This window comes from Parasteatoda tepidariorum, chromosome 1 (assembly GCF_043381705.1).
Source record: "Parasteatoda tepidariorum isolate YZ-2023 chromosome 1, CAS_Ptep_4.0, whole genome shotgun sequence".
Taxonomy (NCBI): domain Eukaryota; kingdom Metazoa; phylum Arthropoda; class Arachnida; order Araneae; family Theridiidae; genus Parasteatoda; species Parasteatoda tepidariorum.
In genome coordinates this window covers 51,115,332-51,132,057 of record NC_092204.1, presented here as the reverse complement: position 1 = coordinate 51,132,057, position 16,726 = coordinate 51,115,332, and the positions used below count along the sequence as shown (strand labels likewise).

Here is a 16,726-nt window from a genome sequence, read left to right as displayed (position 1 = left end):
AAAGTTTTTGTGTACAACTTTATTATATTTGACATTTGCAAATTAGGCTAATATGTCAGATTAGGCTTAATTTTTGCAATAATAATCTCTGCGCGACCGTGAAGTAGCAGACAAATTTCAATTTTTGAAGATAGTGCTGCAGATTGACTATGAAAATTCTACTACTGGGTATATGTATTATTTGAACATTGACTAAGTAAATTTAGCTATCGGGTACATATATTACTTGAACATGAAGTAAGAAATTAGAGTATATTTTTATTTGATTGTGATACTCCATTCGGACAAATTGCAAGCAAACAGCTATGTTAATTTATATATTATGAGGGTTGGATTTTTAGTTAGTAACAACTATTTGTTTTCAACTGGATGAAAGAGATACATCTTCTCAACTTGTACTGTTCTTCAATGATGCCATTAGTATCATGTACAACTTGTTTCCAGTGATGTAGATGATGATGGATCAGCAGGGCTTGTTCTGTAGAATAGAGTGGATTGTTGCCTGAAAATCTCTGGAAAAGTCCTGTAGTGAATGCTACTGTAGCTCCTTCATAGAAATGAAATGTCCAAATTACAACGAGTCAAGTCTGAGGAGTATAGTGGATGGAACAGTACTTCCCAGTCCCATTGAACCCTTTCTTCTTCCTTCACATTAGGACTATCGTTTTGTAAGGCAGGGCAGATTACCCTCACTCTTATTGAACACCTTAATGACATTATTGTACTTTGTCATATTTAAATTTTATTTAACTCAGTTGTTCCTATTTCGAAAACATTATTACAATACTAAATTAAACCACCAGCAAACTTAAAATTCTATGTTTCTCTTCAGTGTATATACATGTGATGTTGGAAGAGAGAACTCACTTGCTCTGAGATAAGGTAAGTATGTAACCAACTAAATGTATAAGCGACATTTTGCAAAGCGTCTCTGCAACAGTTTTGCTACACTAAAATTCCAACTCTCATATTTCTTTTCACTGGGAAATTCCGTTACTAATTGCCAATTAAAGATTTTTTTTAATTACATGATATATGGTTGTAACGGTTTTTTCACTTTGTGTTAGATACCAATATTCCTACTTATTATTACCCATAATGGAAGTTGAAGCCATTTGCGTTCAGCTTAAAATTATGTCACAGGCTAGCTATGAATAGATCTTAGTTATATTTCCTAATCAGAGTTCTCTAAGAAGGATAAAATTATTGAATATCATAACTAAGCATATGTGTGTCTAGTCATTATATTAACTGTGTTATGTTTAATAGAATTTATTAAATTATATATCATTGATTTTAAAGTACTACACCTTTTTCTCATACTTTTTTCACGATACTGAAATCTTTATTTAATGTTTTCTGTTGTGTCTTATTTAAAAATATTACTACAAGATAACTGATTATTTGTGTAGTAATTAATGAAAAAATATTACTAAATTTATGCAAATAGTTATTTCTTAAATGAATTTGCATCTTCATTTAGTATTTTTATTCTTGTTAATGTTTGCAGAATAAATATTTTACAGAAAAAGTTTCAATAGTTTTTTGCTGCTTTTTTGTTTACTAATGATTTGTCTCAACTTAAATTTGACCACTAAATGTCATGTCTTGAAATTAGTTTTATAATCACTGATTGCTATTTTTTTATCATTTTCAAAATAAACTTTTATCGTCACCTAAAATTTCTTGACTTCTTTCAAAATTGATATATGTTTTTCAATTTGAGTACAACAAAAAGTAGATATTTTATCCTTTACTATCAAATTGAAAAACTTTTTATAACAACAATGCAGAAAATCAGTTATTTGATAATTGTTATTTACTGTACTATGCCAGATTAATAAGTTCTCATCTGCTTTAAAATATATCTGCTTCTTGTGCTTTTGTTAATATCATTACTTTACCATTGCTTTCAAAAATAAATGAATAACTCCGTATTTTTAAAGAGAAAAGAAAATAAATAAATGTTTAATGATGAAATTAAGAAAAAGTTAAAACTCTTTGAAGAATACTCCATGTACTCTTTAAAGAAAACTCAGAAGATAAATGACAAAGTAACCCTTTGTCGTATATCTTTTGGGTTTTTCATATTATATTTAAATTAGTTTTGTAATCACAAAACTACTCAAAAAAGTTTTAACATATCAAAGAAATAAAAATGATACTTCAATTACTGGAGAAAAGTTTTATAAGAAATCTGAACAAATCTTATGAATTCTAGAACAAGCAAATAAAAACCAATTACAAAAAAAAAAAAAAGAGAGAGAGACATGAATAAATCATATTTTAGTTTAAAAAGAAAAAAAAAGGTATGTTAAAAATAAAGGATCATAACAAAACTATACCCTTCTATTCTATGCTCTTAAAATTGAATGTATTTTCATATTGGGTTATTATTTTTAATAAATTTTTCCTTGTAATATAGAACAAAAATCTTTAAACTAAATTGTATAGAAAGCAAAAGAATAATTGAAACCCTGCAGCTACTTTATTTATACTAAAGAATTTTACTAATTTATATTTTTTAAATTATGCAAATAATCTTCATCAATTAAACATGTTATCCAAATCTTTGGCGCTCTTAAGACAGGTCTTGCACTTTCTAGAAATCCAATAAAGTAATAATTATCTTTTGCTGCTAATTGTTTTTAATTTTATATAATTATAAACAATTCTGTTACATGTTATATTCAATATGCTCTGATTCATTGATTAAACACAAAATGTATAATTTTTTTTAAATTTAATGCTATAATTAAGCCTTTGACTAAATAATATTTTGTGGGACCTGGAAATTTCAGTCAGGCAATACTTTACGAACTGCGGCTTCGGTCAGTGTATTCTTATTGAGGCGGCATACTTCATCCTTTTATCACTGAAAGAATAGTGGTAGCTAAAAACTGGTGAATTTTTAGAAGCAAATAGTTTTTATTTTATTTTATAACTCATGTTGAACAGCCGACTCAATTCTGAGTTTATGACTATCAGTATTCAATTCCGTAGCCATGTAATTTTGAACCCAATTTAAACATAGGGGAACTCCTGGATCAAGAATTGGGACAAACTAGCCTTCCGGAAGGACTTTTTTGATGGAACTAATCTGCATTTGCGTTACATGTAGACATTACATGCAAACATTAAAACCTCCTACGGTTAGTCCAACAACAAGGGGATTCTAGCCCGTGATCCGTCTACCACTGGGCGTATTTTATGCCAGCACTGTGGTCTGTGCGAGTCTGGAGCAAAATTCCAATCGACCACACAACTATCGGATTTAAACCAGGGCCACTTTCTTAGAATAAGACTGACAACAGTACCCTGGAGAAGCTTTCAAACCCTCTATAAACATGGCATGTCATCTATTTAATTTAATTTTATAACCGTCATTGAACAGCCGACCGTATTTATGGTTTACAAATAATTATGTTCAACTCCATAGCCTTGTAATTTTGAACCCAATCCAGAAGACAAGGGAACTCCTGGATCAAGTATTGGGAGAAACTCGCTTTCGTAGAGAACTTTTTGATGAAACTAACCCGCGTTTGCGTTACACCTAGAGGAGAACAACCAATACCTCCCACGGCTAACCTGACAGCAAGGGGACTCTAATCCATGATCCGTCTACCACTGAGAATATTTTACATCACTGTGGTCAGTATAAGCCGGGTGCGGTATTTGTACCCAGTTCACCTCATTGGAAGGCGAATGCTCTATTCCCTGAGCCACCACGGCTCTCATGTCATCTATAGTCAGAAAGGAAAAAATATTACAAAAAGCTCTGCTCAGCTCGTCTTACAGCAGACAATGTAACAACAAACTAAACTGCTTGGTCTGGCTGCATAAACCAATGGGTTAACTAATATTTTTTCAAGAAAACGTATATATAAAATAAAAAAGTGAAAAACTTTAAAATTATATAAATTATGGAACACAAGATTTCAATGTTTCTCCTTCGTGCCCATACTATACTTGATTTAAGAAAATTTATATGTATTATTTTTTTATATTTCAGAATTCTAGTGTTGTTAAAAGTGTAATTTTTTAACATAAATTGTTGATTTAGCAGCCAATCATTGTAAATTTTTTTTAAAACATATGATGCCAATACAGGTAAACCAAATGAATAGCTGGGAAGTTCATCGCCCCAAATGAAAATCCATTCAAAATTACAAATCTATTTTAAATTTAAGTGTTTTTTCTATCAAATTGTCATCCGCCACTCAATAATAAATACATATATGAACATATATATATATATATAGGCAGATATTTTATTTACATCGCACTAGAACCGCACAATCAACTATTGGCAACAGTCTGGGAAACATCCCCGAGGATGATCCGAAGACATGCCATCCTCATCTTGATCCTCTGCAGATCCTCTTCTCCGCTTTGGTAGCCCGATAACCTGCGCGCGAATGACTTGTCCGCTTGGAGACCTGCGTGCTTAGTCAAGCACTTTATGGTAGAACAGTTTAACGAGGACTGATACCGCTCGGTCCCTATGAAGGCTGATCAAAGTGGTTACCCACACGCAAACTGACCGCAGCCAGTGATGCTTGACTTCGGTGTTCTACTGGGAACCTTTACGATCAGTCCATATATATATTAAGGAAAATTCGAATTCGCTTGTCTACGTCTGGGGGTTAAGGCAACAGTTGAAATTTGGGTTTTACCTCAAGGTTATTGAAGGCAGGAGAACTTGATGACATTTAATATGTGATTTTGTAATCTTTTCCCGATGACGTTTAACATTTGTTTTTGTTATCTTTCCTCAATGACATTTAGTTTTAAACCTTCTCTCGATAACATTTGATTTTAAGCCTTTTTTCGTTAACATTTAATTTTATAACTTTTCTCGTTAACATTTGATTTCGTAACTTTTTTTGCTGCGGACATTGAATTTTGAAACCTTTAATATTTGACGTTTCATTTTGAAACTTTTCTTGTTAACATTTGATTTTATAACCTTTTCTCGATAACATTTGACTTTGTAACCTTTTCTTAATGATATTTAACATTTGATGTTGTAACCTTTGCTTGATAAGATTTGACATTTGATTTTTAAATTTTTTCAATAAAACATCCAAAAAGTCCCAATTCATCTGTCTAAATTAAGACCCTTTAACACTCATAAATGTTCAGAAACATTTTTGACCCACTGTAAATAAATGCATGATTTTGTATAAAATCGCAATATCTTTCTAGTTTTAAATAGTTTTTTCTACAATAGTTTTTTATGATTACAGGTTGCGTGGTTTCTGATTATTTATTCGAATTCTGAAATGTTTTTAAAAAAATTTGTATTAATATTAGTTGGATGAAAGAAATGATTGAATTCGTTTTTCTATTTTTTTATTGGTATACATTACAAAAATAATTTGATAATTTATTGAAGCATCAATTCATGACAAAGGTGGCATTAAAATCATATTTTAAAATTCATGACATCGGCGGTATCAAAATATGATTTTAAAACTCATGACAGCACTGACATTGAAACCATATTTTAATATTCACAACAGCGGCGGTATTAAAATGTGATTTTGATAAAATTCATAAATTCAGAGGTAAACAATTTAAATACAACTTAAAATTTCTTTTTCTTTAAAACTCAAATGTTGAAATTGATCTTTTTAATCAATCACAAACATTCTGAAACATTTTTGCTTCACTGTATAAATACAATATCACATCAGCATTTGAGAACCAAAGAGATATTGATATTGGTATGGGAGGAATCACTTGCTAAGAAATAATAGATGCTATTTAAAAATAGAAAAGCAAAAGAACAAGCAGTAATAATTTTTCTCGTCAACATTTATAAAAGCGGATTTAAAAATCTCAGCTTTGGCATTACTTAAGCTGTTTAACCTAATTTGGAATGCGGAAAAAGTACATTCCTCCTGTGGAGAGAGGCATACATAGTAGATTCCGAAAAAGGGAAAATTAACTCCATAACAACTAGAGAGGAATTAGTTAACTTTGTGTTCAGGGAAAATTTTTCTCAAAAATAACTATTAATAAAATAAGAAACAAAATTGATTAGAGATAAACAGGCACGATTCAGAATTGGAAGTGGCATTGTAAATCAAATTCTCATTTTACATAAAATAATGCATTGAAAGAAATGAGACATTGTATTTAAACTTCTTTTGGCTTTTCAAAGGCTTTTGAAATTATTGATAGAGAATATTTGTGGAAGATCTTGAGTTTCAATGGTATCCCGGGTAAGATTATTAATATCAAAAATGTATTGTAGAAGAAATGCACAAGTAATTGTGAAAGGGGTGCAGTTTGAAAAAATTGGAATCAAAACCGGAGTCAGACACTGGGTTGCCATTTATCATAGCTCTAGACTGGGTTTTGAGGACCATCATGAAAGCCAGAAATAAAGGCATAAGATGGGACTTCAATAATTGCCTTGAGGATCTGGTGCTTGAGAAAGAAATTATTCAACTGCCGTAAAGATTCAAAGATACCTTCGAGAAAAACCTTAAGACCTTCAAACAATTGCTCAGAAAATTGGTCTAAAAATAAAATAATATAAAAAATAAATAAGATAAATCACAAAAGTAATGAAATTAAACAGTAAAACAAATGGCAAATGATTGGTCAATTGTAATGAAATTTGAAAAGACAAAATAGATGCTCTTCAAGAAAAGTACTAAAAAGCTACTGGTCAAACAAAATGAGCAACATAAACTTATACCATAAATTCAGTAGCTAGCCACTTACAATAGATATAAAAAAGAGACGATGGACTGAATTGTCTAACACATTAAGAAAACATGCCAAAGAGAATGAGAGAAACACATTGACCTGGTCACCAGATGGAAAGAGGAGGAGAGGTAGGACGAAAACAACATGGCCAAGAAGAGAAATCAATTTAATTGGTCGAATTGGAATATTGAAAGAGAGATCACACTCTGCAGTAGAGGATGGAGGGCTCATGCACCTTTCAGGTGTAAAGAGTTTCAAGGCAAAGCACGTCTGTTCTCACATTGTCAAACATAACAGTTTTTAATAGAAGCTTTCACATTCTAAACATACATATATAAAAAGGAGATCTTGTTAGCAACAACTTAGTAAAATAAATTATTTTTCAGAAGGTGTGAACATTTTTAAAAGAGACGTTCCATTAATAATTGATGTTGTAGCTAAAAGTATTCTGCAACCTAAAAAATAAAAGAAGAATAAAAAAAATTTGATAACCACGAGTTAAAAACTTAATAAAAATTATACATATATACAGGGTTTGAAGAATATCAAAATTTTTACAAGCCCTGTCGGGCATGTTAGTCTGTGAAATATGTGCTCTAATTAAACTTTCAATGTGCAAACATTGTTTATGAATGCAAATTTATACAAACATATAAATACACTTATATAAATATAACCACTCCTTTAAAGAAACTTATTATCTCGTTTAACAGAAATACAAAACAAAAAAGTAAATATAAATAGTAAATAGAAATACTAACTATTTGCTTGTAAATTGTTAAATTTCATTGAAGATTTAAAGCACATATTATGTTAAAATTATTAAAATGCTATTACTTTTACATTTTTAATTCAACTTTTTAATAATTTTTCTATATTAAAGAGATGGGATAAACTTTTTTTTCTTTTAAAGAAAATAAAATATAGAACAAGGAGAATAAAAAGAAATAAGCTAACTTTCCTTTATAAGTTATTATTTATAATCATAATTTAAGGTGAATATTAATCAGTATTTTATGGTTTTTTGTGATTAAATATTTATATGCCCATGCAGGCATGTAAAAAAAAAATCATGTAAAAATGCATGCCTAATAGAAATGTTGCCCTGATACACGTAGTGCAAAAAGAGCTTTCTGACATGTGGGACCACTAAAGAATGTTTTGCCAACAATAATCATCTTCATACATTATTTCTGGAAAATTTAACCATTAATAGACATTAATAGACATTAATAATGGTGGCAAAAGTCTTTCTGTCATTTTATCAATCTTATTGTAGTCATATTTGCTATCAATTTAATTATATAACTATAATATAATTAATTATTATAATCATACCGGGTGGAAATTAAGCTTGTGATACCAGTAAAGAACTTGTGAACCAATAAAGGTAAAGATTCAAATGTGCATAGAGAATAATTCCTATAGTTTTACAATATGATAAAAATCTAAGAGATTCAATAACATACCATTCAATTGACCTAAATGTCTTAGGGCAGCTATTTCAGCAAATGTAATTCCACCTAATGCATATACTAGAACGGTTTTTGAGACGAAATCAGTTGTAGGCCTCACAGTCCCAGAATCTAAAAGTAAATCATAAACAAATATTTAAATATAAATAACATCTTTAAATTGTCAAAAGCAACACAATATACAACACTGTGTTATAAAACTATTTTTAAAAACTAAAATGTCTTGACATATAATGATTGCACATGATTAAATGATCTAACCAAATTTTATAATATGAAATTATTCATAAGAATATCAATACATCATTAAAAAATGAAATGTGACAGCATTATAAATCAATGTCTACAGAGAAGAATTTTGCCAATCACAATTTAATAAAGAATTTTCAATTATATTTCCCAACTCTATCAATATATATTTTTGTATAGCTAACTATAACATTTTCTTTACAATCAAAATTACTCCTTGATTGCTAATTTATAAAGAGAAAAAAGCTTTAAAACCTGACCTATCGCAAGACAGAATAAAGTACAAATGGTTAATAAAATCTATCTTTTTATTGAAGAAGTGTAGTTTATTATTTAGAAAATCACACTGATTTGCATGGTTTTAAAATGATAGTTACATTAGTTATTAATGAAACCTTTTAGCATAAGTTTCGTGGATTTGTTTAGAACGTGACACATCTTCTGAAAATTTCAGCAAGTAATTATTAGCATGGTTATAGGTTTTGGGATCTTGGATTAAATTCTTTCTCATCCTTATATCACCCAAATTATGTAATTAAATAATATTGTTGCATTGTGGGAGAAAATAATATTTTAACCAAAAACTCAAAATTGACTACAGGACTAGTGAAACATCCTAAAATTTTAAAGACAGCAAGGAAAGTTGTCAGTTAGATATCCAATGAAGAGTAAATTAGTTTAGAAAACATTAAAAAAATATTGTAAGTTTTTTTGGGCAGAATAAGTAGTTTTTTAATATTGGTAAATACTAGCTACGTATTTAATACATTTTAAGAGCACTTAAAGTATTTAATAAACATAAAAATTAATGGATTTAACTGATATATGTTTATGACCAGCAAATTATTTTACATACAGGAAATGGGAAATTATTAACAGTGTAATGTAACTCTTATCCGCTTTAAGTCTCTAATTTTATTTATTCATTAGTCTATTTAGAAACATAATAATTTACCCCTTCATTATTTCTTTGGATAAAAACTTCATTATCAATGAAAGTAGACTTTAAAAAGAATCACACCCTAAAGAATATATTTATAAAAATAGTTTTGACTTTATTTCAAAGTCGAAAATAACTTAAACTTTATTTATAAAAGTATTTTCAACATTATTTCTGATTTATTTAAAAGTAATCAATTGGTTTAAATCGACGAGTTTCTTAAAAAAATGAAAGTTGATTTAAATCAATGATTTTATTCAGTATCCCTTCTATTTAGTATTTGCAAAAATAAATCAATACCAATTCTAAAACTTTATTATTAGCACGTTTTAAGAGTGATAAAAAAAAATATATATAGTATAAAGATTCTGTATTAAACTGATTAGTTATGAAAAAAGAGGTATATAATAGAACACCTTTGTCAACTTGGAAATTCATTATTGTTTTTCCAGGTAGAAGTTTCATCCCATCTTCAATATTTTTAAGAGATCCATGAACAATAACCTAACAATAAAAAGCATTATGAAGGATAAGTGATATTAATGAATATACTTAATAAATGTAAACGAATTTATTTAATGATCGTCATTAAAGAAAGCATTTATGCTGAAAATAAAAATGATTATAAGTTAAATATCAAGCTTTAGAAAAAAAAGATGTCAATTAAATTGAAGTTCGAACAATGGAAGTTTTAACTTTCAACTTAAACTTGAAATTTAATTAACACTAAATAAGAGACTTAAAATAGAATTATCATACTTTTTATTCCTTTTGCTGAATAAATTAAATACTTTTCATCAGCTTCAATTTAAATTATCCAATTTTTTTTTAATATTTAATTTATGACCAAAAGAAAAAATATCAAGAAATACCAATTAAAGGCATTAAGAAAGCTGATGTGAGAAAATTTCAATTTTTCAAAATTTTATTTGATTGTGAGTACAGTTCTTTTTGATATATTTGAAATACTAGATATTTAGAATAATCATTTGTTTACATTTTTAAATGTTTAAAGTTAATATTTAAAATCATTTTTTAAATGTTTAAAGCCATTTGTTTAATGTAAAGGAAGATTCAAGTAACAAACTTACTTGTTCTGTTACTCTCGCTATTAAAGGCACATATCGCCCACCAAAAACATAACTCACACTTTTAGGATTTCTTAAATCTGAGTCCTGCTCATTTGGAATCTGAAATCATTGATAATGAGAACATTTTTTATTAAAAATTATAAAAATTTCACACTACATATGGTATAAAAAAGAAATTTTTTTTTAATATGACACGAAATAACTCATGACTTATATTTAAAACTTATATTTTTTTTGCATAAAATGTATTGCTTTACTTGAAAACGAACAATAATCTGTAATTATGAACTGAACAGAAGCTTTTGAAAACACTTATAAATTAGTAAGATTGCATGTTCTTGGATCAGGTATATAGTCCTTAAGCAGTGTTTTAACTTCCAATTTTAATACAAGCGACTAAAGATGTTTATGATAGGGTTTTGAGAAGTCCATATAAATTGAAATTTGAACAGCCCTTACTGATGTAGGCTGAAACATAGCACACATTTAAGAAAAAAAATTTTTATATCCAGTTAATTATTGTGAGGTAACATAAACAATAAAACATATACTTACTAAATTGAACTTTCGTAAAATGGATTTAAAAGAGCTATATTTTGTTAAGGTAACAGCTGTTGCTACTTTTTCTGCAATTCTAGAAGCTCCAACTCTTCCAACCTTTTCTACAATTTTGCCTGCTGTAGTTTGTCCAGATGGTAAAAGAGATGACTGCTCAACTAACAAACCAAGTTTCTTTAAATTGTAAAGAAGAGGCAAATACTTACACCCATAACTCTAAAAAAAGAAACATGGTTCTTCTGTTACCATGTATAAATCAACGTTTCAGATAATAATTGCAAAAGTATACAAGTATTGATAAAAACAATAACATATAGTTTAATCATGTTATCCTTCCACCTTTTTAAATAAGGTATCATTAAGAAATATAATATTAAATATATTGTGTTTGAATGTAATTTAATGAAAGAACAAATTTCTCTCCTTCTAAAGTAGCAAGCTTCCCACTACCCCTTTCACCGAACTGAAAACTTCTTAGGTCCACTCCCTGTTTTGGGCTAATATAAACACCACTTCGAAGACCCCGCCCCAACATGCCTGGTATGCTGCTGAGCTCCCTGAACTGTCATTGCGGTGCTCCTGTCCAAGACTTGCTCAAACCACTAAATCTAGACCTAGGAATAGTCACATTAAGAGTCTAATTTTTAATGGAAATGAGAAGAACTATACTGTTATGCCATCGCCTTTCCCTCACATATCTAATTGGTGCCTCTATGGGGCAGCTGTTGAATCAGGGGGATATAGTTTTTGATTTAATTGTGCGACATGGTCTCCTTGACTTCCTTTAAATCGTCTAAGCCAAGGAGGATAAACAACAACAAATTGTGTCAAGTTAAATAATAGTAATAAATATTCATAATTAGTCTTACAAAAATCTTAATCTTAACAAATTTAAAAAGGCAATTTAATTTATACGAGTAAGAGGCAATAAGAACAGTGCTGTTAAAGACAGCAGAATATATCCTTTGCAACATCAGCAGACATTCTTGAAATGAGGACCTATCTTCAAAATGAGTATGACTCAATTATAAAAAAATAATCATAATTTTTTGTTAACAAATAAATTTTTATCAGAAAATTTTCAACTCTTATAACCAAATCAATATATTAGTGAAAAAGAAATTAAAAAAAAGCATAGTAAAAAGGGTTTAGTATTGATATTCAGCAATATAACAGAATATATAAAATAATGTTATAAAGATAGATAAAGATACAATTAGATATTACAATTCAAATTGGAAATTTCAGTTATCACAAAAACATTTAGCTATCACATTTTTTGCATATTATCATCTTAATAATAAATAATATAGATGCTACATACTACAAGATCAATACTAAATAAATAATGAATTATGCCAATGTAACAGAATAGAAAGGAGATTACTTGACGAAATTGTGTGGCAAGAGATTTGTACTCTGATGGGAGAAGCCCATCTTGAGCGATTGAAAGCAAACACATTAGTCTCAATGCTATTGTGTATGGTTCCTAAAAATAAAAAGTAAAAATATATCAACTTTGGAAGAGAATAAATTTGTCCATCTAAAAATTAAATAATTAATGACTTTGATAGCGAATAAGACAAATATCCCCACCAAGAGACAGATTATAATACAAATTCAAAGTTCAGGCATATATTTATACTATAAACCATAATACCTCATATTAAAGAAACTCATTTTGCTTATTTTACACTAGAGTATTCAAGCTTTTATTGTGGTACTGTGCCTGAGGACAATACAAGTTTTAATAATTTTCTGCCTGCTACAAGTAACAAAATAAAATAGAATTTATTACCGATCTAGAGAGTACAAAAAAAAAAGCATCTGAGGTGCTCTCTTTCTGATGATAAGTTCCATAATTTACCAAATACTAACAATCGATTTTATTGCCATAGTATCGTAAAAGGAATTTATCGTCTACTATATTCAATTCTATTATTATTCCTACAAATGCTACTATATTTGTTTCATTTCTCGAGCCCCTTTTCCTATTCTAAATTTTAATACATTCCTTTAAATGCTCTAAAAATATAAAAAAAAGTTAAAACTATAAAATTTTGCAGAATCTATCAATTAGTACCAAGTAATTCGTAACCATAACTCAACCACAGGTTAGAGTTTGCCAGATCCTATGACGGTCCTAAGCCTACGCAAATGAGGAAGGTTGGGCGAGGGGCTAATTACCCCTCCTAGTAAAAAATTCTCGGTAACAGAAACCCAAAGCTTAGATTGAGCTATGCTCATGGAAAGTGCAGGGACTTGTAAGGTACTAGATGGCAGCTATCTTGCCTGGTCTACTGAGGATTTTGTGCCTATGATGCATCAAGGAGAAAGCCCTAATACAAGGCCACTGAGGTGGATGAAGTCAATGCCTAGGCTAGAAGAAACACTAAAAATTGCAACATGGAATGTAAGGACTGTGTACCAAATTGGAAGGACCAGACAGACAACAAACAAGATGGACAATTATAATCTTGATATTTTAGGAGTGAGTGAGGCCAGGTAGACTGGTTTTGAAAATATCAAAACAGCAGATGATGAAACAATACTCTATTCAAGAAATGATGAAAAATATGAAGGAGGAGTAGCCCTTATTTTAAGTAAAAAGGCAAAAAAACAGTCTGATTGCATGGGAGCCAAAAAACGAAAGGATAATTAAGGCAAGGTTCTTCTGAAAGTATGTAAAAATGACTTTTATACAAGAGTATGCTCCAACAAACGATACAGAAGAAAAGACAAGGAGTATTTTTATGATCAAATGCAAAAAGTAACATACAAAGTTGAAAAACACAAACTTTAAATTATAATGGGAGATCTAAATGCTAAAGTTGGAACAAAAACATATGATAATGAAAGATAAATTGGAAATGAAGCTCCAGGGCAAAGAAACGAGATTAAAGAAAAATGTGCATTCTTTTTTAAATTAAATGGACTTGTTATTGGAACTAAGTTCAAACACACAAAGTTTTTTAAAAAAATGACATGGAAATCACCAGATGGGAAAAGCAAGAACCAGATAGACCATATTGCAATTAGTGGAAAATTTGAATCAGATCCATGAAGGACGAAAAAGTGAGGAAAGGAACTTTGTAGAAAGTGATCACTACTTAGAGGTGATAAATCAGAAACTGAAACTTCAAAAATGTTCCAAAAATAAAAATAGAAGACTAATTGGATTTGATATTTCTAAACTAAAGAACAAAAATAAAGACAAATTTGCCATCATACTCAAAAATAAATTTGCCGTACTAGAAGAAGAAAATGTCGAAATACACATCCGAAATGAGAAAAGCATGAATAGTAATGGCAAAGAATAAGAAAAGTCTTTATTGATACTTCGGAAGAGATGATTGGGAAGATAAGTAAGAAAGTAAATAAGGAATGGATTACAGGTGCAACCTGGAAGCTGAAGAAAGCTGCTGAGAGAGGAGAAATTAGTCTATTGAAAACAGTCTATTAAGCAATAAAACAGATTAGTCAAGATGCAAGAAAGCAGCAACAAAATGTGAAAGGTAAGCGAGGAAAAATCTTAAGTAATTAAAAGTAGATGAAGAGAGCATTTTGAAGAAACTCTACATATAAAACATCAAGTACTGGAAATAAATCAGATAACAAAAGCTGGCATTCCATTAAACATTTCTGTTGATAACTGAAATTTCGTTGATTGAAATCAAGAATAACTTGAAGGTATATTAAAATTTGGAAAAGCTAGTAGTAGCGATCAAATCACAGAAGAAATGCTAAAAGTTGATATCGATGGAACAGTTAGAAGATTACAACCCCTTTTTAATTGAATCTGGAAAACAGAAGAAGTCTGAGACTAGTGGAGATAATCAATTATCGTCAAAATCCCTAAAAAGAGAAATCTATTCATTTGTGACAACTAGAGAGATATCAGCCTTATGTGGATTCCTGCCTAAGTGTTCAGTAGAACTTTAATGAATAGATTGAAAAATGAAGTTGAAAATGCACTATGTGAAGAACAAGCGGGTTTTAGAAGTGGTGCAGGAACAATTCAACAAATATTTACATTAAAAAACATTATTATACAAAGTACATGTACAAGATGTTTTAAATTCGTGAATAGATGTCACAAATTTAACATATCATTGTACATGACTTTTAGAAAGCATTAGACTCTATTAATAGAGAGATGATATAGAAAATTCCAAAGTTATTAAAAGCATTTCCAAATATTTATAAATATCATTAAAAAACTCTTCAGAAATTCAGTGTTGTGTTGAGAAGAATGGAAGCCTGACAGAGCCCTTTACCATTGAGACTGGGTTTAATAGTGATGTGTGGCATCAAAGTTATTCTTCATATTATAATTGATTCGATTGCCAGCAAATTTGATGATCTGTAATCCAAAACAATTAGTTTTCAAAAATATGTAGGAAATATTGGACTGAAAATAAATAAAAATAAAACTAAGACTGTGAGTATAAAAAGCAAGATTCAGCATGTAGTTAAAATTGAAAGTGGCAAAATAGAAGGTGTTGAAAAATTTATTAACTTTGGTGCAACTGTTGATAGGAAGGGAGGAACAAACGCAGAAATAGGACGAATAATTTCAAAAATACAGTTTTGCTTCAAAAAACTTTTAAAAGTATGGATTCAAATAATTTAATGCTAAAGACTAAAATTAACATTTTTAATTCCATGGTAGGGATTGTACTATTGTCTGGGTCAGAAATATGGAAACTAACAAAACTTCAGAGTACAAAACTAAATAGCTGGTAAAACAGATGTTTAGAAATATTCTCGTCCCAGACCATATCAAATTAAGAACTCTTGAGTAAAACCAGGCAAGAACCAATCACCATCAGTATAAAAAGAAAAAAATGGAAGTGGATAAGACACATATTGAGAATGACTTTTATAAAAATACCATCAGCCACCTTAATGTTGGCACCAGGAGGCAAACGAAAAAGAGGCAGACCCATGCTAACATGGAGAAAAAAGATGGAAGAGGAAAGAAGACAGGCGAGCTGGTCTGAGGCGCGATCTTGTGTAAAAGACTGAGTGAGCTGATTTTCAATAGTTTTTTTTTTGAGTAAACAATGTTTTATAAATCCACATTTTGTGTTTTTAATTGTCGCAGAGCAAAATTTTATAAGATGAAATTTCGGAAGCAAATTTAACAGTATTAGTGAAACAAATTTGAATGTGGAGGTTAAAATTACCATACGAAATTAGTCATCGAAAAGGATTATTTAAATTTCAATATTAATTAAATATAAATAGTTAGTTCCATAACTTAAAAAAAACTTACTTGTTGATTAATTAAATCTTCAATATAATCAATACAATCTTTAGCATTTTGATTTTCAATGATGTCTGGAAATAATAAACTTAATGTGTAACTTATAAATCATGGGGAGATAAAAGCTTAAATTGCTGAATTCTTATTATATATATAGTTTAGAAATAATACCTCGTTCAATTTGCAAATGCTCTTGAAAGTTATCCTGGCTTTTCTTTTCCATAATTGCTTCACAAGCTCCAATATCTAGAAAACAAACAGATTTTGCAAAGATTAAATTATAAATGATTACAGAAAAAAAACATTAAAAAAATTATAAAACAAAACAATGTTTCTAGAAAAAATAAACAAAGGTATCTGAAAACTAACTGTTTATATTTTAAAACAGCATGCATAGTTGAAACTATATTTTTTAAAGAAT

The 16,726-nt window shown here is 29.3% G+C and overlaps 1 protein-coding gene across 1 annotated transcript in view; it reads right to left on the bottom strand.

Annotated features, from left to right (window-relative positions):
* Nucleotides 1-5,338: 5,338 nt before the first annotated feature.
* Nucleotides 5,339-16,726, bottom strand: part of LOC107437935 (vacuolar protein sorting-associated protein 33B) — a 30,611-nt gene continuing 19,223 nt past the window's right edge. Inside the window, exons 12-19 of the mRNA XM_071180035.1 lie at nt 16,477-16,551; nt 16,315-16,379; nt 12,424-12,525; nt 11,034-11,252; nt 10,479-10,577; nt 9,804-9,891; nt 8,193-8,309; nt 5,339-7,178 (exon numbers count right to left, since the gene is read on the bottom strand). Coding sequence (XP_071036136.1) covers nt 7,099-7,178; nt 8,193-8,309; nt 9,804-9,891; nt 10,479-10,577; nt 11,034-11,252; nt 12,424-12,525; nt 16,315-16,379; nt 16,477-16,551 — 845 coding nt within the window. The 3' untranslated portion in view covers nt 5,339-7,098. The remainder of the gene's footprint in view (nt 7,179-8,192; nt 8,310-9,803; nt 9,892-10,478; nt 10,578-11,033; nt 11,253-12,423; nt 12,526-16,314; nt 16,380-16,476; nt 16,552-16,726) is intronic.